Raw genomic sequence first — 26,601 nt, 5'->3', positions numbered from 1 at the left:
ACAGGGGAAAATGGGTGAAAACCTGACAATGCGAATGTGTGGAGCTGGGTTTTGCTTTCTTTGGGGTCTCAAAGGGTGTTACTCACAAGTGGATTTGGCCCCGGCTTAAAATAAAGCCTGAGAAAAGATTATATGTGCACAGTGTCACAAGCGAGGGTGACTGTGCCAGGGCTGAATCTGTGGGGTATGTTGGGATAAGTAAATGCTGGATGCTGCGGAGCTTTTCCACTAAAAAGTCGTGTGCTGGAATCCCTCAAGCTGCATTTGCGCCTGTGGGCAACAATGGACCAAGAAGGCAACGGGACCTGGGGGGGTTAGAAGGGGGTGGTCGGTAGGTCAGAGAGGTTCTCCTGCCCCTCTGCTCTGCCCTTTAGTTCAGCTACTATCAGGATATACTTGGGGAATATATATATATCCATATATATAATATATACAGCCATAGCACCCTGAGAACGCCCCATCCCGTCTGATGTGGGAAGCTAAGCAGGGTCGGGCCCGGTCAGTGCTTGGATGGGAGACCAATGGTACCTGGGATAGATTAGAAGGGCGTGCTCAGTAGGTCAGAGAGGTTCTCCTGCCCCTCTACTCTGACCTTTAGTTCAGATACTATTAGGAAATACATGGGGAATATATATATATATATATATATATATATAGCCATAGCACCCTGAGAACGCCCCATCCCATCTGATGTGGGAAGCTAAGCAGGGTCGGGCCCGGTCAGTGCTTGGATGGGAGACCAGCTGGGAACAGCGGGTGCTGTGGCTGAGCCAGCACTGGGCCCTTGTGGCCAGGAAGCCAATGGGACCTGGGGGGGTTAGAAGGGGGGGTCAGTAGGTCAGAGAGGTTCTCCTGCCCCTCTGCTCTGCCCTGGGGGGGGGGCACATCTGGAATAGTGTGTCACATCTGGAATAGTGTGTCACATCTGGAATAGTGTGTCCAGTTGTGGCCCCTCAGCTCAAGGACAGGGAGCTGTTGAGACTCCAGCGCAGGGCAATGAAGATGCTGGAGGGAGTGGAGCATCTCCCGTGTGAGGAAAGGAATAAAGAGCTGGGGCTCTGGAGCTGGAGAAGAGGAGACTGAGGGGTGACATTCATGGGGATCAATATGGAAAGGGGGAGTGTCAGGAGGATGGAGCCATCGGTGACAACAGGACAAGGGGCAATGGGTGCAAACTGGAACACAGGAGGTTCTGCTTGAATATGGGAGGAAACCTGTTCGTGGTGAGGGTGGCAGAGCCTGAACAGGCTGCCCAGGGGGTGTGGAGTCTCCTTCTCTGAGACATTCAAACCGCCTGTTCCTGTGTCACCTCAGCCGGGTGTTCCTGCTCCGGGGGGACTGGACTGGATGAGCTTTGAGGTCCCTTCCAACCCCTGACACTCTATGATTCTATAATTCTCTGATTCTATAAGTGCGGTCCCTTCCAATCCCTGACATTCTGTGATTCTATGATTCTATAATTCTATGATTCTATAGTTCTATAAGGTTGGTCCCTTCCAATCCACTACACCCTGTGCGAACAGGGAAAAGAGCGGGCGGCGTTAGGACCCAGCGCGGCGCTTCCGACGGCTCCACCCCCCGCAGCGTTCATGGGCGTGGCCTGCGGGGGGTGGGGCGTAGCACGTCGGGGGCGGTGCCCCGCTGTGCGCAGCCGCTGCCTGTCCGCGGCGGAGCGGCCCCGCCCACAGCGTGCGTGGGCGTGGCCCGCGGTGGGGGCGTGGCACGTCGGGGGGCGGGGCCGCTGGGCCCTGTTGTGCGGAGCCGCTGCCCGTTCCCGGCGGAGCGGTCCCGCCGTTCCCGCCCCGCCCCGTCCCCGCCATGGAGGAGCCGGCGCGGCTGCTGGCGGCGGCGCACGGGGCCGGGCTGACCGGACCGGCTGGGATCCCGCCCCCCGCTCCGCCCGCCGCCGGGGATCCGGCCGCGGCGGGGCCGCCGCCGCCCGCGCATCACGATACCGGCGACGTGCTGCAGCAGATCATGGCCATTACCGACCAGAGCCTGGACGAGGCCCAGGCCAGGTACGGCACCGGTGACTCAGCGGGAGTGCGGGGGGGCTGCGGGGGGACCCTCGGTACCGGCGCTGAGGGGGGGGGGGGGTTTAGCGGGGACACCCCCCCGAATTCCCCGCTCGGTTCCCGGTTCCCGTTCCCGGCGGGAGCGATCGCTCCTCCCCGAGCACCCGGGGGGGGATGCTCGGGCTCCTCGGCACCGATTTTCCGACCCTTTTTTTAGCTTTTCACCGCGTTATCAGCCGCACGGGTGATGGAAATACCGGTAGCGCAACCGTCAGCCCGGTGGTGACGCGGTTGTCCCGGTGGCACCGCGGTTGTCCGGGTGATGGAAATACCGGTAGCGCAACCATCAGCCCCTTGGCGACACGGTTGTCCCGGTGGCGCCACGGTTGTCCCGGTGGCGCCACGGTCGTCCCGGTGGTGACACAGTCGTCCCGGTGGTGACACAGTCGTCCCGGTGGTGACGCGGTTGACCGGTGGTGACACAGTCATCCCGGTGGCGCCGCGGTTGACCGGTGGTGACACAGTCGTCCCGGTGGCGCCACGGTTGTCCCAGTGGTGACACAGTCATCCCGGTGGTGACGCGGTTGACCGGTGGTGACACAGTCGTCCCAGTGGTGCCGCGGTTGTCCCGGTGGTGACACAGTCGTCCCGGTGGCGCCGCGGTTGTCCCAGTGGTGACACAGTCGTCCCGGTGGCGCCGCGGTTGTCCCAGTGGTGACACAGTCGTCCCGGTGGTGATGCGGTTGTCCCGGTGGTGACACAGTCGTCCCGGTGGCGCCACGGTTGTCCCGGTGGTGACACAGTCGTCCCAGTGGCGCCGCGGTTGTCCCGGTGGTGACACAGTCGTCCCGGTGGTGACGCGGTTGACCGGTGGTGACACAGTCGTCCCGGTGGCGTCGCGGTTGTCCCAGTGGTGACACAGTCGTCCCAGTGGTGCCGCGGTCGTCCCGGTGGTGACACAGTCGTCCCGGTGGTGACGCGGTTGACCGGTGGTGACACAGTCGTCCCGGTGGCGCCACGGTTGTCCCAGTGGTGACACAGTCGTCCCGGTGGTGACGCGGTTGACCGGTGGTGACACAGTCGTCCCGGTGGCGCCGCGGTTGTCCCGGTGGTGACACAGTCGTCCCGGTGGCGCCGCGGTTGTTCCGTTTATCATTTCCATTTCTCACCCCTACGGGTGAAGTTTGTTGGGAGGGAAAGCGAGAGGAGCTCGGGGGGGTTGTCACCCCCACCACCAAGTCTCTCCATAACAACATCTAAAGCAAAACCAATGAAGGTGGGTTGTTCCCCTTCTCGTTGACTTCATGGCGATGTCAATAATTCCATGGCAAAACCAGCCCGGAATCAACCAAATTCAGCATCTTGTGGTGTCGAAAAGACCCGTCCAGGGCTGGATTTGTGTTGAATTCACCCAAAGTTCAGCCGGTTTTGGGTCCGCCTGTTGCTTCTGTGCTCCCAAGGACAGGTCGCAGGTTCCTGATGGTCGAGTTTTCCGAAGGAAAAACCACATGTCCTAAAAACGTCCTAATCTGGGTTTAAAGTCAACTCTTCCATGTAACTTGTAGGGTCCGAAATACACGAGCGGCGCTTGCAGGACCCAAAACTTATAGTTTTTGTGTCTCAGAAATAACCACCCACAGCTCCCGTATGGATTCCATAGGTGTGGATTTGCCCGTGTGTTGCGGAAGAGCCGCAGTTTTCTCTCCCAACCTCATATTTAAGGTGATTTTGAGCAGAAGAAATTTGCCAGGAGCTCCAGTTTCAAGGAGGAGTTGAGCTTTGAGGTTGTTGGGTTTACTTAGTCCTCCTTAAGTAAAGCCGAGCCTGGTTAAACCCATCACATGGGGGATTTGGGGGGACCTGGGGCTTCTCCCTGCTTGGTGATGCTGTGTTAATGGGGATTCCTTTGATTCCTTTGTATTAAAACCGCACACAATGCGCTTTTCACACGCGTTATTTTAACACCTATCGAACCTCGGCGGCTCCGCTCGGCGCAGCCAACGACAATATTTAAACCCAACTTGCAAACTTGGCCGACGAGCGTCACCGAAAGGGAATTAATCCGCCGAAACGAGCCCAACGCCGCTCCGTTATCCCCTTCGTCCTCTTCGCGGGAGTGTGTTAATTAAGCAATTATCTCCGCGGCCGCCCCTGTCCCTAAATTGCGCTTTTCGGAGCGGGGCGCAGCGCGGAATTCCTGCTGTCCCCCCCCGTTTTTCCCTCGGCAAACAAGGACAATAGGGCTGCACCGGCCCCGGCTCAGCTGCCTTTGTTCTCAGCCTGTTTGTCTCGGGCTCCGTGTCACCCGGCGGCTCCGGAGCCGAGCGGGTTCCATCCTTCCCGGGGCGGCCGATGGGGCTCAGGTCGCGCGGTTTTGGTGACAAAGGCGCGTTCTCGGCGTCAATTCGAGCCTGATTCATATCTATATACGAAACGCATTGAAAATTAGCGATGAAGGCGATTGAAATGTTATTTCTGAGGGACAAAAAGAGTCACAACGGGGGAAAAGGGACTTTCCGCGGGGGCTGTGTTGCAGTTAGAGAGTCGTATCCGCAACGGGCGCTTTACTGCCCGTGAAAATGGGCGATAATTGGGTGAAAACCCCGGCCACGCACCATGGGAAGCCTCACCTCCTGCTTTTCCGCCTTCTGACCGCGCTTCACGTGTGTTTTCAACCCCGAGATGTAATTATCTGCCTTAATTAGCCATCAGGATGGATTTGGTGTGGCGCATGTTGGCGTTTCCTGGGGAGAAGCGGGAGGAGAAGCTTCAAAAAGGCAAAATGAGCACATAGGGGCGTATTAAAAGCGTTAAACACTATCTCGGCCGTTCATGGTGTAAACCAGACCTGTGTTCCCTCGTCTTCCTGCTGGTCAGGATTGATATGCTCTAAAAACACCCTAAAAACACCCTTTTTGGTAGAATGGCAGCTCCTATAAGCGACACAGAATGAGAATTCTAAGGCCCGCGTGTTTCTCTGACCGAGTACGGTCATATATATCAAATATACAACCTGAATTCAGGCGTTTCTTTCTTAATCCCAGGATGGACTGGGGTGGAAAAGCCCTCAGAGATCATCCAGTCCAACCCTTGGTCCAACTCCAGCCCGTTCACTAGATCACGGCACTAAGTCCAGTCTTAGTTTAAAACCCTCCAGGGCCGGTGAGTCCAGCACCTCCCTGGGCAGCCATTCCAATGCCTGACCACTCTCTCTGTGAAGAATTGCTTCCTAATCTCCAGCCTAAAGTCAAGTTTAAGCCCCCTTGTCCTATTGCGAAGTGCCTGGGAGAAGAGCCCAATCCCCCCCTGGCTCCGACTTCCCTTCAGGTGGTTCTAGAGAGTGCTGAGCTCACCTCTAAGCCTCTTGTCCAGCCTAAACAAGCCCAGCTCGCTCAGCCTCTCCCCATGGGGCTCGTGTTCAATCCCTTCCTCAGTCTTGTTGCTCTTCTCTGGACCCTCCAGCACTTCAATCTCTTTCCTGACCTGAGGGGCCCAGAACGTCCCACAACACTCCAGGTGTGGCCTCCCCAATGCAGAGCAGGGGGAGCATCGCTGCCCTTGTCCTGCCGACTACGCCGTTTGGATCCAGGACAGGCCACCATTGGCCTTCTTGGCCACACTGGTGGCTCCTGTTGAGCTTCCCGGCCATTAGTCCCCCAGGTCCCTTTGGGCCACTCTGTGCCCGGCCCGGAGCGCTGCAGGGGGGGGTTGTGGCCACTTGGCCTTGTTGAACTTCAGCCCATTGGGTTCGGCCCATTCCCATCTATCCAGCTCCCTCCTGCCCTCCAGCAGCTCCACACTCCTCCCAACTTGGTGCCATCACCAAACCTGCTGCTGCTGGTCTCATCCCATGCACTCACCTGGTCCTGGAGCGCCACGCGGTTCTCGGCGTCTTTTCCTCTTGGCGTTGGCTCATTTGTTCTCGTTTCCTTTCAGAAAACACGCCCTGAACTGCCATAGGATGAAGCCGGCGCTCTTCAGCGTGCTCTGCGAGATCAAGGAGAAAACAGGTGCGTTGGCCTCACAAAACCCACGTGCAATCACCGCCTTGCTCTCATTTCCCCCGCTATTTCCCCCCATAGATTCGCCAATTTAAGGCCAATTTGGGGGGCTTAACAGTTTTCCGTAAGCTGGAAAATGGCTTGATACGGTTTCTATAACGCCGGCTGCGTGCGGGTGCGGGGAGCGTTTGCAGGTATGGTTTTGGTTGTATGTGTAGAATCTATAGGTTAATATATCTCATTCCTATAAACCATAGAGAATTCCGACCTTTGTTTAGAGAACAACCACGTTCATTATCCGGAACTAAACCACTGTGGGTTGGTTGGTTTGTTAACTTGACGTTGTATTAACATTCAACCTCCCGAAGGTCTATTTGATCGCTCTCATGGTTGGTTTTGGGACGTCTGCCGCTCTCTCTATCCCTTATTTAAATGATGGGAGTAGATGTTGGAGCTCTGGCCGTAGCGTGAGCTTTTGGGCCTCTTTTCCAGCTCAGAAATGGGGTTCGAAGGTGTTTTCCCCTCCCTTTGCTTCTCTCTTTGTGTCGTTCACAATTGCTCCAAATAAACCGTCGGCCGTCGCAACCGCTCGAAGGTGCTGGCAAATTCTCCCTCTAATTAAAAAGGAATTACAATAGACTGGGCCATATTTAATATTGATTTTCAGGTCTTAAATACGCACAATATTTAACAATAAATCTGAAATATTGGGTAATATTCAACTATTGGAAGAGGCGTCTAACCCAATAAACCTCCGTAGGGTTTTTGGGGCATTCGGAGTGTTTTTCATCAATACAACAAGCGTAACCTGACCAGCAAAACCTCGATTTTGGATACAATTCAACCATAATTCTGGCTTAAAACACTTTGTCGCTGAGTTTGCTCCAACTCGGTGTATTCCATACCAAATAAATGCGTTTATCGCGCTGTTCTGCTCTACGAAGGAAGATCTGGAAGGGAAAGCAAAGTGTTTATCGCTTCGTTGGGTTCCAGGGAGTTCATTGCAGAATGGCAAATCTTTAATTAATGAGATGTAAATATATTGCGATGATTGCATTTGCATAGGGAGCGAGGCTTCGGCACCATAGGTCGCGACGTGTTTTAATGAGAGATTAATTAGAAGCGACGCGGGTTTCATTTTGCTGGGTGTAATGATTGGATGTCGCTGATGGACGTGCGGGAGGTGACGTGGTGTAACTTACGCTCTATCCTGGTATTATGGAGATATTAGGAGTAAAACTAAATGTAAAGCAGGAGGTGCCATTGAAGGAGACGTTGGGGTTGATTTCTGGGTAATATATAAAGCCACGGTTACGCCAAAAGCTGAAAATCAACCCAATGAAGGAAGACAAACAGACCAACCCTCTTGCACCCATTAGTTCGTAGTTCCCTTCACCTTCGGGAGAGTTTATGGAGTAAAAGTGTGAACCCCAAGGCTGGAAATGCAGTTTAGGATACGTGCTTGACTTATTAGAAGCAGAGTCTTCCCTGGAAGGAGCTTCACGCATGCTCCTCAGCAGCAACTTGAGCCGAGCTTATGTGTAATTGATGATAACTAATGGCTAATTACCGTCGTTAGGCAAGTGACAGAAAATGAAGCTGCAGCTGGGAGCTCGGCGCGCCCTGATGTGCATCGTAATGTGCATTAAAAGGTGTTGAGCACAACAACGTGCAGATGAGAAGGTGACGCCGAAATAGCGGTTTCTGCTGAATTTACGCTTGCCGGCCCGAGTAGTTTAGTGTGAGTTTGAGCAAAGAGCCTGAGGAGCAAATTGCTGGACAGAAACAACCAGCGTGTCCCTGTCCTGGAACTGAGGGGCCACAGCTGGACACACTATTCCAGATGTGACACACTATTCCAGATGTGACACACTGTTCCAGGTGTGACACACTATTCCAGGTGTGACACACTATTCCAGGTGTGACACACTATTCCAGATGTGACACACTATTCCAGATGTGACACACTATTCCAGGTGTGGCCTCCCCAGGGCAGAGCAGAGGGGCAGGAGAACCTCTCTGACCTACTGACCCCCCCCTTCTAATCCCCCCCAGGTCCCATTGGCTTCCTGGCCACAAGGGCCCAGTGCTGGCTCAGCCACAGCACCCGCTGTTCCCAGCTGGTCTCCCATCCAAGCACTGACCGGGCCCGACCCTGCTTAGCTTCCCACATCAGACGGGATGGGGCGTTCTCAGGGTGCTATGGCTCTATATATTATATATATGTATATATATATATATATACGCTCCCCAAGTATATCGTGATAGTATCTGAACTAAACCCTTTTTTCAAGGGCAGAGCAGAGGGGCAGGAGAACCTCTCTGACCTACCGACCACCCCCTTCTAACCCCCCCAGGTCCCATTGGTCTCCCATTCAAGCACTGACCGGGCCCGACCCTGCTTAGCTTCCCACATCAGACGAGATGGGACATTCTCAGGGTGCTATGGCTGTATATATTATATATATGTATATATATATATATGTTATTAAAGGGTGTATGCGGTGTGCTGGTTTTAAAAAGGTGGTAATTTGAAGTCTATAATGAGTCGACTTTTAAAGTACCCCTTTCCTTATTTAAAACAACCCATTCCTCAGCACTTCCCCACTTTTCCTGCTCTTTTCCTGCTCTTTTCCTGCTCTTTTCCTGCTCTTTTCCTGCTCTTTTCCTGCTCTTTTCCTACCTTTTCCGCTCACAAAACCCCTGGGGATGCTCTGGATAAGATGTGGATGTTCCGCAGCCGCTCCAAAACCCCCTTTACTCCCGAATTGTGCTGTTGTTTCTATTGAGCCTTCAAAATACGTCTCTGTACATTGTTCGCTTGCTTTGCGTAACAAGAGGCCCTTTGTGCTTCTCTTTGGTGGGCAACACAACATCTTCCTAACCCGTTATCATTGGGGAAAAGGCCGTTTGCGTTTCGTAGCTTCACAAGGTCGAGAACAAACTATTCGCGCAGCTCGAATCGCCATCAAGAAGCAAAACGCTCTCGGGGTTTTTTGGTGTGGACTCAATATTTTGGGTGCATTTCAATGGTCCATGTGGGTCCCGTCCAGCTCTCAATGGTCCATGTGGGTCCCATCCAGCTCTCAATGGTCCATGTGGGTCCCGTCCAGCTCTCAATGGTCCATGTGGGTCCCATCCAGCTCTCAGTGGTCCATGTGGGTCCCATCCAGCTCTCAATGGTCCATGTGGGTCCTGTCCAGCTCTCAATGGTCCATGTGGGTCCCATCCAGCTCTCAGTGGTCCATGTGGGTCCCATCCAGCTCTCAATGGTCCATGTGGGTCCCATCCAGCTCTCAATGGTCCATGTGGGTCCCGTCCAGCTCTCAATGGTCCATGTGGGTCCCATCCAGCTCTCAATGGTCCATATGGATCCCGTCCAGCTCTCAATGGTCCATGTGGGTCCCATCCAGCTCTCAGTGGTCCATGTGGGTCCCATCCAGCTCTCAGTGGTCCATGTGGGTCCCATCCAGCTCTCAGTGGTCCATGTGGGTCCCATCCAGCTCTCAATGGTCCATGTGGGTCCCATCCAGCTCTCAGTGGTCCATGTGGGTCCTGTCCAGCTCTCAGTGGTCTGTGTGGGTCCCATCCAGCTCTCAGTGGTCCATGTGGGTCCCGTCCAGCTCTCAATGGTCCATGTGGGTCCCATCCAGCTCTCAGTGGTCCATGTGGGTCCCATCCAGCTCTCAATGGTCCATGTGGGTCCTGTCCAGCTCTCAATGCTCCATGTGGGTCCTGTCCAGCTCTCAATGGTCCATGTGGGTCCCATCCAGCTCTCAATGGTCCATGTGGGTCCCGTCCATCTCCCAATGGTCTGTGTGGGTCCCGTCCAGCTCGGGATGTTCTCTAAGTTTCCGAAAGGCGTCGAAAGGCTTGGCTGGAATCCGGAGCCACCGCTCGGACGCTCTTTCCCAATTCAGAACTAACCTTTCGCTTCCCTTTTTGTGTTGATCCAGTGTTAAGTATTCGCGGTATTCAGGAAGAAGATCCCCCCGACGCTCAGCTAATGAGACTTGATAACATGTTGCTGGCCGAGGGCGTCTCCGGGCCCGAGAAAAGAGGAAGAGGAGGATCGGTGGCCGTAGCAGCAGCATCAGGTGGCTGTCCAAATGACAATAGCATTGAGCACTCTGACTACAGGGCCAAGCTGTCACAGATCCGACAGATTTACCACTCTGAGCTAGAGAAATATGAACAGGTGATCTTTCTGCATGGAAGAGTTTTTATCATCTCCATTACAAATAACCCTTTTTTCCCCCCTTTTGGTGTCGGTTTTGAGAACAGGAGAGGAGGGAGAATGAATTCAGGTGCTAGCGAGTCCCGTTGCAAACGTATCTCAGCGTTGCAGGTGAAGACAGAGGGGCCGGACGTGAAAGATAATAAACGTCTCGCTTATCGTTGTTGCCTTTTTAAAGAGTAAATAAATGGGAGCTCCTTTAAAGTGTATTTTTGGCGGGGCGGCGGGGAAAACTCGCGGGTGTTTTGCGGTTCGTGGAGCCCAACGTGCGTATTTTCAGGCCTGCAGCGAGTTCACCACGCACGTGATGAACCTGCTGAGGGAGCAGAGCCGGACGCGGCCCATCTCGCCCAAGGAGATCGAGCGCATGGTGAGCATCATCCACGGCAAGTTCAGCACCATCCAGATGCAGCTGAAGCAGAGCACGTGCGAGGCCGTCATGATCCTGCGCTCGCGCTTCCTCGACGCCAGGTACCGCAAAAAACCGTCGGACGGCGAGGCCGGAGCTCCTTTGGTCGCTCGAGCGCGTTGAGTCTGTCACTCCCGAGTTTAAATGGGGAGGATTCACCACCCGTGTTGCTCGGGAGGGTGTTGACACCAATGTATTTAATTCCACTCAGTTCTTATGTTCTCCTTGCAACCAAATGTGTTTTAGAGGCAAAAAGAGGCCAAACATAAGACGTCTCAAGTTTGTCGCTCCCAATGTTGATTGAGTTTAAACATTAAGAACCCACCACTTGATGTTCTTTGACATCAACGTCTCCAGTTCCACCCAAATTCTCCTTGAAACCAAATGTGTTTGATGGTAAAAGGCCCAAAGTTTAAGGAATTATGAGTCTGTCGCTCCGAATGTCGATTGAATTTAAACACTAAGAACCCACCACTTGATGTTCTTTGACATCAACGTCTCTAATTCCACCCAAATTCTCCTTGAAACCAAATGTATTTGATGGTAAAAAGCCCAAAGCTTAAGGAATTAAGAGTCTGTCACTCCCGGTGTCGATTGAGTTTAAACACTAAGAACCCACCACTTGATGTTCATTGACATCAGCATCTCTAATTCCACCCAAATTCTCCTTGAAATCAAATGTATTTGATGGTAAAAAGCCCAAAGCTTAAGGAATCTCGAGTCTGTTGCTCCTGGTGTCGATCGAGCTTAAATACTAAGAATTCACCAGCCGTTTTGCTTGGGTGTTGACATCAACGTCATTAATTCTGCTCAGTTCTTGTGTTCTCCTGGCAACCAAATGTATTTTAGAGGCAAAAAGAGCCCAAAACGTAAGACGTCTCAAGTTTGTCGCTCCCAGTGTTGATTGAGTTTCAATACTAAGAACCCACCACTTGATGTTCTTTGACATCAGCGTCTCTAATTCCACCCAAATTCTCCTTGAAATCAAATGTATTTGATGGTAAAAAGCCCAAAGCTTAAGGAATTACGAGTCTGTCGCTCCCAAAGTCGATTGAATTTAAACACTAAGAACCCACCACTTGATGTTCTTTGACATCAACGTCTCTAATTCCACCCAAATTCTCCTTGAAACCAAATGTATTTGATGGTAAAAAGCCCAGAGCTTAAGGAATCTCGAGTCTGTTGCTCCTGGTGTCGATCGAGCTTAAATACTAAGAATTCACCAGCCGTTTTGCTTGGGTGTTGACATCAACGTCATTAATTCTGCTCAGTTCTTGTGTTCTCCTGGCAACCAAATGTATTTTAGAGGCAAAAAGAGCCCAAAATGTAAGACGTCTCAAGTTTGTCGCTCCCAGTGTTGATTGAGTTGAAACACTAAGAACCCACCACTTGATGTTCTTTGACATCAGCGTCTCTAATTCCACCCAAATTCTCCTTGAAATCAAATGTATTTGATGGTAAAAAGCCCAAAGCTTAAGGAATTACGAGTCTGTCGCTCCCAATGTCGATTGAATTTAAACACTAAGAACCCACCACTTGATGTTCTTTGACATCAACGTCTCCAGTTCCACCCAAATTCTCCTTGAAATCAAATGTATTTGATGGTAAAAAGCCCAAAGCTTAAGGAATCTCAAGTCTAACGCTCCTGGTGTCACTCGGGTTTAAACACTAAGAACCCACCACTTGATGTTCTTTGACATCAACGTCTCCAATTCCACCCAAATTCTCCTTGAAACCAAATGTGTTTGATGGTAAAAAGCCCAAAGCTTAAGGAATCTCAGGTCGGTCGCTCCCGGTGTCAATCGAGTTTAAATATTAAGGATTTACTACCCATTTTGCTTGGGTGTTGACATCAACACCTTTAATTCCGCTCAGTTCTTGTGTTCTCCTTGTAACCAAATGTATTTGAGAGGCAAAAAGAGCCCAAAACATACGAAACTCGAGTCGGTCGCTCCCGGTGTCAATTGAGTTGAAACACTAAGAACCCACCACTTGATGATCATTGACATCAACGTCTCTAATTCCCCTCAATTTCTCCTTGTAACCAAATGAATTTTAGAGTTAAAAAAGCCCAAAGCGCAGCGTTTAACACCATTGAACCAGCAACAACTCGTATTTTCTAGGCGGAAACGACGTAACTTCAGCAAACAGGCCACGGAAGTGCTGAACGAGTATTTCTATTCGCATCTGAGCAATCCTTACCCCAGCGAAGAGGCCAAAGAAGAGCTGGCCAAGAAAGGCGGCATCACCGTCTCACAGGTAACCAGCGCTTATCTGCAATTAAGGGACCTTTTTATCCTTTAACGATGAGTTTTTCCCATATAGTTGTCAACGGGCGTCATTTTTTGCTCCTTTAAGTACGATTTAGGTCATTGGGAAGGGTTTAGTAGTTTAAAGCGCAGCTTAAAACGTCACCTTTGCCGGTAGCTTGAAATAGAGTTTAAAAGGTAACACTTCCATGCGGTGTCGCCAGGTTTCCAACTGGTTCGGGAATAAAAGGATCCGGTACAAAAAGAACATGGGGAAATTCCAAGAAGAAGCCAATATTTACGCGGCCAAAACAGCCGTGGACGCGACCAACGCGGCTCAAGGCAACCAGGCGAATTCGCCCCCGACGCCAAATTCGGGTGAGCGACAACGAGCATTCGTGGGTTCGTGAGTTTGGGTTTGTGGGGGGTTTATTCCTCATTAAAAGGTGGTTTTGGGTTGGTTTTCCAGCCTCCTCCGGCTCTTTCAAGCTGACGAATTCAGGAGATTCGTTTCTAAACTTGCAGTCGCTGGGTTCCTATCAGAGCTCGCCGGTGGGAGCCAACGTGCAGCCCCAGGTCAGTAACGGCGAAAATACATCGTTAATACCTAAATTAACATTTTCTAGCCATAAAAAAGTATAGAAATCTCATTTTAGAGTCAATTCTTTTTATACGAGTTAAACTTTGCGTGGGATTTCTGGTGAACGGCCACACTTTGAGTTTTGTGCTGAATTTCTAAATCCATCTGAACAGCGTAAAATCTGCTCCCACCATAAAGCTCTATAAGCAACTGGTTATAGCTGAGTTAATAGCAAGAAAAACGCGCTTTCCGCCCCAAATCTGGCGGGATCGAAGGCGTTTTGGCCTTATAGACGATGTCCAACGTATGGCGGCGTTTCTTGAGCTCGGTTTGTGTCCCCGGTGCAGCTGGATTCCCTACACCACGTCATCCACCAGGCGGGGAGATACGAGGCCATCGCGGGGAACCCTTTGTACACGACGCAGCGCATCGACGTAAGAGCCGCGATATCGCTTCATTACCAAAGAAACGACCACTTTGTATTCCCCCCCCCATAGCAAAAAGCTGGACGAGATGTAGTTTAACCCCCCCCCCAGCATTTCCCTCCTAGAGACTCGATTGAAACCATCGCTTTGCCCACCAGAAGATTGGGGTGTTGCTGTAGTGAGGTGGGTTGCAAACTGGCTTAAGGAGAGAAGCCAGAGAGTGGGCCAGTATCTAGTGCGGTGCCTCAGGGGCCAATATTATTCAATATATTCATTAATTATTTAGATGAGGGAATAGAGTGAATGTCACCCAGTTTGCTGGTGACACCAAGCAGTGGGGACACTGGGAGCTGTGCTGCCATCAGAGACCTGGACAGGCTGGGGAGGAGAAATTCAATGAAATAGAACAAGTGTAGAGTGTTGATCTGGGCAGGAGCAGCCCCAGGGTCCAGTATAGGTTGGGAAATTACATATTAGAGAGCAGTGTAGGGGAAAGGGAGCTGGGGGTCCTGGGGACAGCAGGGTGACCATGAGCCAGCACTGGGCCCTTGTGGCCAGGAAGCCAATGGGACCTGGGGGGGTTAGAAGGGGGTGGTCAGTAGGTCCGAGAGGTTCTCCTGCCCCTCTGCTCTGCCCTTTAGTTCAGATACTATCAGGATATATTTGGGGAACATACATATATATACATATATACATATATATAACATACACAGCCATAGCACCCTGAGAACCCCCCATCCCGTCTGATGTGGGAAGCTAAGCAGGGTCGGGCCCGGTCAGCGCTTGGATGGGAGACCAGCTGGGAACAGCGGGTGCTGTGGCTGAGCCAGCACTGGGCCCTTGTGGCCAGGAAGCCAATGGGACCTGGGGGGGTTAGAAGGGGGGGGTCAGTAGGTCAGAGAGGTTCTCCTGCCCCTCTGCTCTGCCCTGGGGAGGCCACACCTGGAATAGTGTGTCACATCTGGAATAGTGTGTCACATCTGGAATAGTGTGTCACATCTGGAATAGCGTGTCCAGCTGTGGCCCCTCAGTTCCAGCAGGACAGGGAACTGCTGGAGAGGGTCCAGCGCAGGGCAATGAAGATGCTGAAGGGAGTGGAGCATCTCCCGTATGAAGAAAGGCTGAGGGAGCTGGGGCTCTTTAGTTTTAGAAGGCTGAGGGGTGACCTTATTAACGTTTATAAGTATATAAAGGGTGCGTGCCATGAGGACGGAGCCAGGCTCTTCTGGGTGGCAAACAATGATAGGACAAGGGGTAATGGGATCAAGCTGGAACACAAGAGGTTCCACTGAAATTTGAGAAGAAACTTGTTCCTGGTGAGGGTGATGGAGCCTGGAACAGGGTACCCAGGGGGTGTGGAGTCTCCTTCTCTGCAGACATTCCAACCCCTGGACATGTTCCTGTGTCACCTCACCTGGGTGTTCCTGCTCCATGGGGGTTGCACTGGATGAGCTTTGAGGTCCCTTCCAACCCCAAACATACTGTGATAAAACCACCATAAAATCAGGGCGGGGAGGAGGTTTTACGCACTATTTACTTTGCAGAGTGATATGTATATATCCTTATAGACGTTTTAAGTGTATAAAGCCCCACTTTGCTGCCTTCAAGTTGATTTTTAGAGGTTTAATGAGTCTATTTCTCCCCCCCCAGGCTAATGGCAGCTGGCAAGACGCCCCCACCCCTTCATCCATCACCTCGCCCGCCGGAGACCCCGGGAGCGTTAATTCGGACGCGTCTAATTAAGCTTTTAGGACCTGTTGATGAGAGGCAAGAGGTCATTAGTGTAATTTGTCCTTTACTGTCGTTTGTATGAGTTGACACGCAGCAAATTACCTCAGCAAAGCCCGGAACCAATAGAAGATTGTGATTATAACGATACCTCTCTACCTCTCAACCCAGTTCTTTTGATTTATTCCCATGAAGGAACTCGCTCCGTTTTCCTATCCGAATTCATTTTGTTTAGATCCGGATTTCCTGGTGAGAATCGGGAATTGTAGAACTTGGCGTTTGTCTCGAGTTTTACTGACTTCTTTTAATTTCCACGAGGTTTTTTACGAGTTTCTGTTCTAGTCGATAGCTCCTAACAGCTCAACCCCCTGTATCGTAATTGTACGCGTTCTCTGTATTGTAATTTTGTATAGGGAAATAAGCTTTTCTTACTTAGGAATCCATTCTGAGCGAATTAATCAGAACGTGGCTTTACCAAAACTCTCGTGGACTTGGCTCTCGGGTAGGACCTTCCATCCTGTGTCATTTGGTGTCATTCTGGTTTAATGTTTAGTGAAACGAGCAGAAAAACACCACAAGAAAACGCCACATGGGAAACAAAACCCCACAAAGGCAACAAAACCACCAGACAACGAGCTTTTGGGCATTTCTGCCGCTCTTAGCACAGAGTCCACCCCTTTCCGTTGAGATTTTATCAAAGATAATAAACGTCCAAAGCCTTTTTTTGCTGTTTTTTTGATTGGGATTGATTCCTCTCGGTTTACCTCAGTTTGGGCGGGAAGCGAGAGAGGCGCCCCCCCCCCCCCCCACGGTGGGCGGGGCCTTCCCGCCCAGCGGCGCGCAGGGTGGGCGGGGCTTCCGCGCTTCCCGCCCAGCGCCGCGCAGGGTGGGCGTGGCCTTCCCGCCCAGCGGCGCACAGGGTGGGCGTGGCCTCCGCGCTTCCCGCCCAGCGCCGCGCAGGGTGGGCGTGGCCTCCGCGCTTCCCGCCCAGCGGCGCCGTCATGGCGGAGGGATCGCAGCGGGCGGGAAACGCGGGGCCCGGTAGCAACGCTTCCCCGCCATGGTGCGGCGGGGCTGAGCGGGACGGGAGCGCCGGAGGGGAGCTGGGGGGGGCCCGCTGGCAAGCTCCGGAGCGCTTTTCTCCTCAGCCTTCCCCCGGCGGAGCCCGCGCTGCGGTGTCGGGTGAGTTGGCGGGGGGGGGGGGCGCGGCTGGAAAAGGACCTGGGGGTGTTGAAGGTGCCACCAGCGTCCCGGCGTGTGGCCAGTGGGACCAGAGCAATGGCCTGAACTGGGCACTGGGGGGGTGGGGGGGGATCCTGGGAGTGGTTTTGGGACCCTCAGCTCAGGGATCAAAATGGCGCCAAAATCACCTCAGGGCGCAACGTGGGGGGAGCAGAATCACCTCAGGGCTCAACGGGGGGGAACCAGAATCACCTCAGGGCTCAAAATGGCACCAGAATCACCTCAGGGCTTAATGTGGGGGAACTAAAATCACCTCAGGGTGCAACATGAGGGAACTAAAATCACCTCAGGGCTCAACGTGGCACCAGAATCACCTCAGGGCTCAACGGGGGGGAACCAGAATCACCTCAGGGCTCCAAATGGCACCAGAATCACCTCAGGGCGCAACATGGGGGAACTAAAATCACCTCAGGGCTCAACGGGGGGGAACTAAAATCACCTCAGGGCTCCAAATGGCACCAGAATCACCTCAGGGCTCAACTGGCGCCCCCAGGGGTGTTGGGGTCACCTCACGCCATTAAAACCCTTGAGGAGCTGGAGCTGGTTGAGAGGAGGGAACGGAGCTTCAAGGGGCTGGAGGAGGAGGGTGAGGGTGGAAATTGGGGGTGATTTCTTCCCCAAAGGGCCGTGGGGCGTTGAACAGGCTGCCCAGGGCGGTGCTGGAGCCGCCATCACTGGGGGGTGAACAGAGGAGCTTCTTGGGGCCATTTTAGCGCCGGGGGGGGGTGGGTTATGGTTGCACTCAATGATCTTTTCCAACTATAGTGACTCTACAATCCAAAGGAGGGGAAGGGGCTGCAGCCCAGGGGTGATGGGAGCAAAGCGAAGCGCAAAGAACAACCTCACTGCTTTGGAATCGCTGGGAAAGACCCTTTTTCTCTGTTTACATGTCCGTGATATCTCTTATTCCTCAGAATGTGAGCAACAAGCGGATCCCGAGCGATCCCCGAAGCCGCCCGACGCATCCGTTATCAGCAAGAACATCAGTCCCAGCGACCCGAGGAAAAGACCCCCCGGCAGCGCCAGGAGAAGCCCCAGCCCCGGGCGATCGTCGCCCTGGACAAGCAGCTCCAGCAAAGAACACACCATGAATTCCTTTCGTTTGTCGCCGAAACCCGTCGCCAGAGCCAAACGCCGCTCCTGGCGCCGCTCCAGCCTCAAGGGGACTAAACGCCGCAAGTCGCTCCCTCCCGTTCACCAGGACGTCTCCGGTACGTGCTCCGCATCGGCCCTTTCACAGAATCACAGAATGGACGGGGTTGGAAAAGCCCTCAGAGATCATCCAGTCCAACCCTTGGTCCAACTCCAGTCTGTTTACTAGATCACGGCACTAAGTGCCATGTCCAATCTCAGTTTAAAACCCTCCAGGGCCGGTGAGTCCAGCACCTCCCTGGGCAGCCATTCCAATCCTGACCACTCTCTCTGCAAAGAATTTCTTTCTAATATCCAGTCTAAATTTCCCCTGGCAGAGTTGAAGCCCATGGCCCCTTGTCCTATTGCTGATGCCTGGGAGAAGAGCCCAATCCCCCCCTGGCTCCGACTTCCCTTCAGGTGGTTCTAGAGAGTGCTGAGCTCACCTCTAAGCCTCTTGTCCAGCCTAAACAAGCCCAGCTCGCTCAGCCTCTCCCCGTGGGGCTCGTGTTCAACCCCTTCCCCAGTCTTGTTGCTCTTCTCTGGACCCTCCAGCACTTCAATCTCTTTCCTGAGCTGGGGGGCCCAGAACGTCCCACAACACTCCAGTGTGGCCTCCCCAATGCAGAGCACAGGGGAGCATCACTGCCCTTGTCCTGCCGACTACGCCGTTTGGACCCAGGACAGGCCACCATTGGCCTTCTTGGCCACCTGGGCACACTGGTGGCTCCTGTTGAGCTTCCTGTCCATGAGTCCCCCAGGTCCCTTTCTGTCTGTCTGCTCTACAGCCACTCTGTGCCAGCCTGGAGCGCTGCAGGGGGTTGTTGTGACCAAAGTGCAGCACCCGCCACTTGGCCTTGTTGAACTTCATCCCATTGGAATCAGCCCATTCTTCCAGTCTGTCCAGATCCTCTGCAGAGCCTCCTGCCTTCCAGCAGCTCCACACTCCCTCCCAACTTGGTGTCAGCAGCAAATTTGCTGATGACGGTCTCAATCCCCTCATCTAAATCGTCAATAAAGATGTTAAACAGGACTGGACCCAACACTGACCCCTGGGGACACCACTAGTGACCGGCCGCCAGCTGGATGCGGCCCCATTCACCAGCAGCCCCATTCACCAGCTGCTTAATGTAATCCCATAGCCTGACGTTTAGGGTAATTAATCTTAATTGCGTTATTCGCGCTGTCTCAGAGGTCCGGGAGATGGGTATTAACGGTATTAAAGTTGTGACTTTTCCTCATTGGGGACCCCGTTTCTCCCTCTTCTCGCTGCTCTTTGTACCCCCGCTCTGTTAAAACAGCTCTTAGTGCCTTTCAGCCCCATCCCAGCCGCTCGGCGCTGGGTTTAATTGTCCTGAAGTAGCTTTGTCGCCACTTTTCAGAATGGAGCGAATCAATCAGGTTGAATTTAATTGGCCTGAAACCCTTTTGTGTTGGCTTTTCAGAATTAAGCAAATCGATCAGCCTGGATCTGCCGGAGCCCGACCGGCTCTCCCTGCTCCTATTGTCCAGTTTCCAGGTAACGTTCTTTGCTTTTAAAACAAAAATGCATCGTTTTCCTCTTGTCTTTTACCACCAAACATTCTGATTTCCAATAACGAATCCTCCCCCCAAACTTTGTTGGACAGGGCACTAAGAGGTTCTTTTTCCCCTTAGTTTTCAGCACAGAAATTCAAAGACACCTTGAAGGAAACCGACGGCTTCAGCCCCGAGCTTTTCAAAGCCAACGGTCAGTGCGATACCCCCCAAAATCCCCCCAAAATCCCCCCAAATTAAACCCAACGCAACCAAAAAACGCACTAATTACCTTTTTAAAGGACGAGAAACCATCACGTGTGCGCACGGGGGTGAATTAGCCCTTTAAAACACTAAAAATACCAACCGCAATTACCTCTTGATGAGGAATCGCGGCGTTTTCTGCACTTTTGGGCTCCTTTTCTTGTTTTTAGCCATTCCCAATGTCCCAGCTTTGTCCTGTTTTGTCCCCAATCTCCAGCGCAGTCGGTTTCCGAAGAGCTGAAGCGCTACGTGCAGAAGCTGCTCCGAGACGGGACCTTAACGAGCTGCGTAGACGACCCTAAAAGGTCAAAACCCGAGCAGCCTGTGCTATACATGCGGGACGTATAGATCTGCCCACCTATAGCTGGTTTATCGCTGCTTTAGGGCTTCGCTGGACCCGGCTTTGGATGAGTCCGTGGCGCAGATTAAGGAGCACATCGCCAGGTAGGATTGGCTGCTGGCAAGAGCCGAAACTTTAGATCAATACGGGTTTGGACACCCCTTCCGAGAGGGTTTTTTGGGTGGATTTTGGTGATTTTGGTGTTTTCTGAGCTTCCCGGTGGGTACAAATGTGTTGTCTCCGCAGGTTCGCGGCTGAGAGTCAATCGTGGGACGAGCTGTTGTTGCGCTACCGGGAGAGCGCGGAGGAGAGTTCCAGGTGGGGGTCGTCCCCCCGAATCTCTCTGGTTTGGGGTGTTTTTAGGCGAAAAGGGTTGTAAACGCTGTTCCGCAGGCGGCTGGAGGAGCACAGGCAGCACGGGGGGGCGGCCGAGCGCCCCAGCCCCCTCCAGCCGTCTCAAGCGCACGTCCTGGGCACCAAACCCAACTACCAGCAGATCCTGGCCGAGCAGGGGGAGGTCCTGAGCTTCATGGAGCTGGTGGTGAGCGGCTGGCGGCCGGTTTTGGGCGGAAAACACGGAGATTTGGGGGTTTTATTTCAAGTCTTTTGCAATGGGGGTTTGGTTTTGCAGCTGGACGAGCTGCGGCAGGCGGCGCAGCTGCTGCAGGGGTTCAGCGAGGACGGCCAGCGCTACCTCCGGAGCCTCTCGGAGCAGCTCGGTGAGCGGGACGGCTCCGGTTTGGGGGGTGGATGCCTCCGGGGGGGTCGTTACCGGGGGTTAACGGGGTTTTCCCCCCTGTTCCAGCCGCCAGGACCTTCCGGAAGCTGGAGAGCTCCCCCGTGCGCAGGCTCATCACCACCCCGCCCAGGAAGCCGCCGCTGCCCGAGGGTTGAGGGGTGGGAGCCGCTGCTGCTCTCAATAAAGGCGGTGGGAACCCGGTACCGGCTCCGGTTCCCGCTTTCTTCGCATTTCAACGCGTCTCAGGGGTCTTGGCCGCCGTTTATTGGTCGGCGCGAACGTCGCTCAGAACTCACCAGCCAATCGCTGCAGCCGTAGCCGGCGCCGCCCAATGGTTGCAGCGGGGAGGGGGGCGGAGTCTTCCCGGTGTTTGGTCTCCGGCGCCGCCCAATGGTTGCTTAGCAGCGGAGAGGGGGGCGGAGTCTTCGCGGTGGTTGGAATCCGGCGCCGCCCAATGGTTGCTTAGCAGCGGAGAGGGGGGCGGAGTCTTCCCGGTGTTTGGTCTCCGGCACCGCCCAATGGTTGCTTAGCAGCGAAGAGGGGGCGGAGTCTTCGCGGTGTTTGGTCTCCCGCACTTCCGCGTTTCAACGCGCCCTGTGGGGGAGCCGCTCGCCGCTTAGTGGTCGATGCGAGCGTCGCTCAGAACTCACCAGCCAATCGCCGCGGCCGTAGTGTACACCCGTCCAATGGCTGCTCAGCAGCGGGGAGCGGGCGGGGCTCCGCCACTCCCGGCGCGGGACTCCGCCACTCCCGGCGCGGAAGCGGCGACCATGGCGGCGGCGGGATCCGCGCTCACCGGGGTGGCCTGGAGCGCCGCGCCCGACGCCGCCCCCGCCGGCTGGACCGTGGTGGGCGCGGGGGGCGGCGGGGGGAGCGCCGGGCGGGCAGCGCTGCCCCGGTCCGGGCCGCTTAACGCTCCCGGTGCCCGCAGATCACCGGGACCGTGGAGGGAACGCCGGCCAACCTGGGCAAGGGCTTCGGGAACAAGGGCGGCGGGTACCTGTGCGTGAGCAGCGGCGGAGCGCAGGTGCGGGCGGGGCGGGCGGGAGTCCCAGCCCGGTCCCGGTTCCCAGCCCGGTGCCGGTTCCCACCCCGGTTCCCATCCCGGTTCCCACCCGGTGCCGGTTCCCACCCCGGTGCCGGTTCCCATCCCGGTCCCGGTTCCCATCCCGGTCCCGGTTCCCATCCCGGTCCCGGTTCCCATCCCGGTTCCGGTTCCCATCCCGGTCCCGGTTCCCATCCCGGTTCCGGTTCCCATCCCGGTTCCGGTTCCCACCCCGGTCCCGGTTCCCACCCGGTCCCGGTTCCCACCCGGTCCCAGTTCCCACCCCGGTGCCGGTTCCCATCCCGGTCCCGGTTCCCAGCCCGGTCCCCGTTCCCACCCCGGTCCCGGTTCCCATCCCGGTCCCGGTTCCCATCCCGGTTCCCAGCCCGGTCCCGGTTCCCAGCCCGGTCCCGGTTCCCACCCGGTGCCGGTTCCCATCCCGGTCCCGGTTCCCATCCCGGTTCCCACCCCGGTCCCGGTTCCCAGCCCGGTCCCGGTTCCCACCCCGGTGCCGGTTCCCACCCCGGTCCCGGTTCCCACCCGGTGCCGGTTCCCATCCCGGTTCCCACCCGGTCCCGGTTCCCACCCGGTGCCGGTTCCCGTCCCCCCCAGGGCGCCCCCGGCTCGGTGGTGACCGACGTGCAGGTGCTGAGCGAGCGGAGCCCCCACCCCCCCGGTTACACCCGCGTCCCCGAGTTCCCGGAGTCCCGTAAGTGCCGCGGGGGGTGGGGGGAGAGACCCCGGGAACGGTTCCCGGTTCGGTTCCCGGTTCGGTTCCCGGTTCCCCCCGTGTCCCCCCCGCAGGAGCCGCCGCCTCCCGGAAGAAACGCGTATACGTGAAGCTGCTGCCGGCGGGCGCGGCCGAGAGCGCGGTGACCGAGCTCAAAGTGACCGCGAAGAGCAGGACGCTGCCCGGCTACCTCCGGATAGGGTACGGACCCCTTAAATACCGGAAAATGGGGGACGGGACCCCCCCTGTACCCCAAATTAGGCTATGGGACCCCCAAAATACCTCGAAATAGGGCACAGGACCCCCTGAGTATCTGAAAATAGGGTACGGGACCCCTTTAAATACCGGAAAATGGGGTACAGGACCCCTTAAATACCGGAAAATGGGCTACGGGACCCTTTAAATACCGGAAAATGGGGTACGGGATCCTTTAAATACCTGAAAATGGGCTACGGGACCCCCTAAATACCTGAAAATGGGGTATGGGACCCCCCCTGTACCCCAAAATAGGGTACGGGACCCCCTAAATACCTCGAAATAGGGCGTGGTACCCCCTGAGTATCTGAAAATAGGGTATGGGACCCCTTTAAATACCTGAAAATGGGGTACGGGACCCCCTAAAGACCTGCAAATGGGGTATGGGACCCCCCTTGTACCCCAAAATAGGGTACGGGACCCCCCTAAATACCTGAAAATGGGGTATGGGACCCCCTGAACACCCCAAAATAGGGTACGGGATCCCCCTGAACACCCCAAAATAGGGTACAGGACCCCTTTAAATACCTGAAAATGGGGTATGGGACCCCCCCCTGTACCCCAAATTAGGCTATGGGACCCCCTAAATACCTCAAAATAGGGCATGGGACCCCCTGAGTATCTGAAAATAGGGTACGGGACCCCTTTAAATACCTGAAAATGGGGTACAGGATCCCCTAAATACCTCGAAATAGGGTACGGGACCCCCCCTTGTACCCCAAAATAGGGTATGGGACCCCTTTAAATACCTGAAAATGGGGTATGGGACCCCCCTTGTACCCCAAAATAGGGTATGGGACCCCCTGAGTACTTGAAAATGGGATACAGGACCCCCTTAAATACCCCAAAACAGGGTACGGGACCCACTGAATACCTGGAAATGGGGTACGGGACCCCCCTTGTGTGTCAAAATAGGGTATGGGACTCCCCTAAATACATCAAAATAGGTTCTGGGACCCCACCGACTACCTCAGAATAGGGAACGGGAGCCCCAAAATACCTCAAAATAGGGTCTGAGACCCCCAAATAGGGTCTGGGACCCCCAAAATGGGGTAGGGAAGCATTTGGGCCCCCCAAACGTGGGGTATTTGGATGTTTTCTCTTTGTTTTTCCAGGGAAATGGGCGGTTTTGCCATTTGGTGCAAGAAGGGGCCGTTTTCGCGGCCCGTGGTGCCCCCCGCCCCCCCCCCGCGGCCCCCCAGCCCCCCCCTGCGCCCCCCCCCGCGCCAGCTCCCCCTGCAGCCCCCCAGCAGGTACAAACCCCCCCGTGCGCCCCCCGTCTTACCTAAACCAGCCCCAAAACGGGGGACAAACCCCCCGGGCGCTGCTGCCACCGCGTGGTTCCCCTCCCCGGCTCGTTAATCGATTACATATTAATTAATCCCCGCTCCAGGTCTCCGACGAGCATCAAACACGAATCTCCCTACGACGCCTCCGGCATCTACGGCCTCTCGGGTAAATAATTTCCTCGAGGAAGCTGCGTACAGCAACAATATTTCAAGTATTTAAAATACTAAGCCAGGCTTAGAGCTTGTTCACGCAGCAGTTTTGCTAAGCCTGGAGTTGAGCTCGGTTTTAAGACAAAGGTTTGCTTAAGCTTGGATCATCTCGCTCAGACTCTTCTCTATAGGTTTCCCGTCTGCTCGTCTACGCAGTAATTAAGTAATTTGGTCTTTTTTAGACGTGGTTTTATGTATTAAAGCGTCTCCGCTTCTCTCCCCAGCGATGGACGGCGTCCCCTTCGCCCTGCACCCCAAATTTGAAGCCAAGCTTAACTCTGGCACCAATGTGAGTTCTTCCTTAAGCTCCCGTTTAATCCAGCACCACTAGGCTTGGTTTTGACCGTTTCCCCCCTTTTCGAAGCCAAGCTCAACTCTGGCACCAACGTGAGTTCTTCCTTAAGCTCCCGTTTAATCCAGCACCACTAGGCTTGGTTTTGGCCGTTTCCCCCCTTTTCGAGGCCAAGCTCAACTCTGGCACCAACATGAGCTCTTCCTTAAGCTCCTGTGTTTAATCCATCACCACTAGGCTTGGTTTTGACCGTTTCCCCCCTTTTCGAAGCCAAGCTCAACTCTGGCACCAACGTGAGCTCTTCCTTAAGCTCCCGCTTAATCCATCACCACTAGGCTTGGTTTTGACCGTTTCCCCCCTTTTCGAAGCCAAGCTCAACTCTGGCACCAACATGAGCTCTTCCTTAAGCTCCTGTGTTTAATCCATCACCACTAGGCTTGGTTTTGACCGTTTCCCCCCTTTTCGAAGCCAAGCTCAACTCTGGCACCAACGTGAGTTCTTCCTTAAGCTCCCGTTTAATCCAGCACCACTAGGCTTGGTTTTGGCCGTTTCCCCCCTTTTCGAAGCCAAGCTCAACTCTGGCACCAACGTGAGTTCTTCCTTAAGCTCCCGTTTAATCCAGCACCACTAGGCTTGGTTTTGACCGTTTCCCCCCTTTTTGAAGCCAAGCTCAACTCTGGCACCAACATGAGCTCTTCCTTAAGCTCCTGTGTTTAATCCATCACCACTAGGCTTGGTTTTGACCGTTTCCCCCCTTTTCGAAGCCAAGCTCAACTCTGGCACCAACGTGAGTTCTTCCTTAAGCTCCCGTTTAATCCAGCACCACTAGGCTTGGTTTTGACCGTTTCCCCCCTTTTCGAAGCCAAGCTCAACTCTGGCACCAACATGAGCTCTTCCTTAAGCTCCTGTGTTTAATCCATCACCACTAGGCTTGGTTTTGACCGTTTCCCCCCTTTTCGAAGCCAAGCTCAACTCTGGCACCAACGTGAGCTCTTCCTTAAGCTCCCGTTTAATCCATCACCACTAGGCTTGGTTTTGACCGTTTCCCCCCTTTTCGAAGCCAAGCTCAACTCTGGCACCAACGTGAGCTCTTCCTTAAGCTCCCGTTTAATCCATCACCACTAGGCTTGGTTTTGGCCGTTTCCCCCCTTTTCGAGGCCAAGCTCAACTCTGGCACCAACATGAGCTCTTCCTTAAGCTCCTGTGTTTAATCCATCACCATTAGGCTTGGTTTTGACCGTTTCCCCCCTTTTCGAAGCCAAGCTCAACTCTGGCACCAACGTGAGTTCTTCCTTAAGCTCCTGTTTAATCCATCACCACTAGGCTTGGTTTTGGCCGTTTCCCCCCTTTTTGAAGCCAAGCTCAACTCTGGCACCAACGTGAGCTCTTCCTTAAGCTCCTGTGTTTAATCCATCACCACTAGGCTTGGTTTTGACCGTTTCCCCCCTTTTCGAAGCCAAGCTCAACTCTGGCACCAACATGAGCTCTTCCTTAAGCTCCTGTGTTTAATCCATCACCACTAGGCTTGGTTTTGACCATTCCCCCCTTTTCCAGGCTCTCCTCGCTGATCTAAGCGTCAAATCGCTCGCCGACATCGACAGAGAGGTGACGGGCTCTTCCGGGGCGGTGAAACGGGTGATCCCGCTCATTATCTCATCCCCACTGATTAATTGTGCTCGTTTGCAGTACAATTACACGTTCGTGGTGGAAAGGACGGCGGCCGCTCGGCTCCCGCCCGGCGTCTCTTAGGGGTTAAACCGCAGCTTAACGCTCATCGGGCTCCTAAGGATCGATATTTGATGACAGGAATCACCGAGGAATCCAATAAACGTGTTGATTTTCTCACCTTTTGAGCAGTTTCGGGGTTGAAATTCAGGGTGTTGGTTCTACGCGCCGCTTTGTCTC

General features: G+C 54.3%; 3 protein-coding genes across 8 annotated transcripts; all 3 read left to right on the top strand.

The window, feature by feature from the left end:
- Nucleotides 1–1,737: 1,737 nt before the first annotated feature.
- On the top strand, nucleotides 1,738–16,351 carry PBX4 (PBX homeobox 4). The gene is made up of 9 exons (XM_082073992.1): nucleotides 1,738–2,018; nucleotides 5,952–6,025; nucleotides 9,973–10,214; nucleotides 10,534–10,724; nucleotides 12,786–12,921; nucleotides 13,136–13,289; nucleotides 13,381–13,487; nucleotides 13,839–13,925; nucleotides 15,567–16,351. The coding sequence occupies exons 1-9, from the start codon at nucleotides 1,819–1,821 to the stop codon at nucleotides 15,657–15,659; spliced, it is 1,284 nt and encodes a 427-aa protein (XP_081930118.1). The 5' UTR covers nucleotides 1,738–1,818; the 3' UTR covers nucleotides 15,660–16,351.
- Nucleotides 16,352–16,595: 244 nt separating this feature from the next.
- On the top strand, nucleotides 16,596–21,111 carry DSN1 (DSN1 component of MIS12 kinetochore complex). Its single transcript, XM_082073952.1, has 10 exons — nucleotides 16,596–16,826; nucleotides 17,801–18,097; nucleotides 19,463–19,536; nucleotides 19,674–19,746; nucleotides 20,014–20,101; nucleotides 20,181–20,240; nucleotides 20,383–20,454; nucleotides 20,530–20,677; nucleotides 20,768–20,855; nucleotides 20,942–21,111. Exons 1-10 carry the CDS (start codon nucleotides 16,646–16,648, stop codon nucleotides 21,028–21,030), a joined length of 1,170 nt encoding a protein of 389 aa, XP_081930078.1. The 5' UTR covers nucleotides 16,596–16,645; the 3' UTR covers nucleotides 21,031–21,111.
- A 484-nt stretch (nucleotides 21,112–21,595) lies between these two features.
- On the top strand, nucleotides 21,596–26,541 carry MVB12A (multivesicular body subunit 12A). 6 transcript variants are annotated; one of them, XR_014186113.1, is made up of 10 exons: nucleotides 21,596–21,723; nucleotides 21,807–21,947; nucleotides 22,151–22,178; nucleotides 22,533–22,629; nucleotides 22,725–22,851; nucleotides 24,021–24,158; nucleotides 24,299–24,360; nucleotides 24,629–24,693; nucleotides 26,251–26,301; nucleotides 26,383–26,541. XR_014186113.1 is itself a non-coding variant. In XM_082073997.1 (9 exons), the coding sequence occupies exons 1-9, from the start codon at nucleotides 21,646–21,648 to the stop codon at nucleotides 26,443–26,445; spliced, it is 777 nt and encodes a 258-aa protein (XP_081930123.1). In that variant the 5' UTR covers nucleotides 21,596–21,645; the 3' UTR covers nucleotides 26,446–26,541. The 6 variants fall into 6 exon arrangements, 5 of the variants coding, with proteins under 5 accessions (XP_081930123.1, XP_081930120.1, XP_081930122.1 ...); XM_082073997.1 differs by lacking the exon at nucleotides 22,151–22,178 and having other exon boundaries at nucleotides 21,807–21,902; XM_082073994.1 differs by having other exon boundaries at nucleotides 21,807–22,178.
- The last annotated feature ends 60 nt before the right edge of the window (nucleotides 26,542–26,601 follow it).

Source organism: Streptopelia decaocto (genome assembly GCF_964273445.1).
Source record: "Streptopelia decaocto genome assembly, chromosome: 29".
Lineage (NCBI taxonomy): Eukaryota > Metazoa > Chordata > Aves > Columbiformes > Columbidae > Streptopelia > Streptopelia decaocto.
The sequence above is the reverse complement of the archived record's forward strand: the minus strand, read 5'-3'. Positions and strand labels throughout refer to the sequence as shown.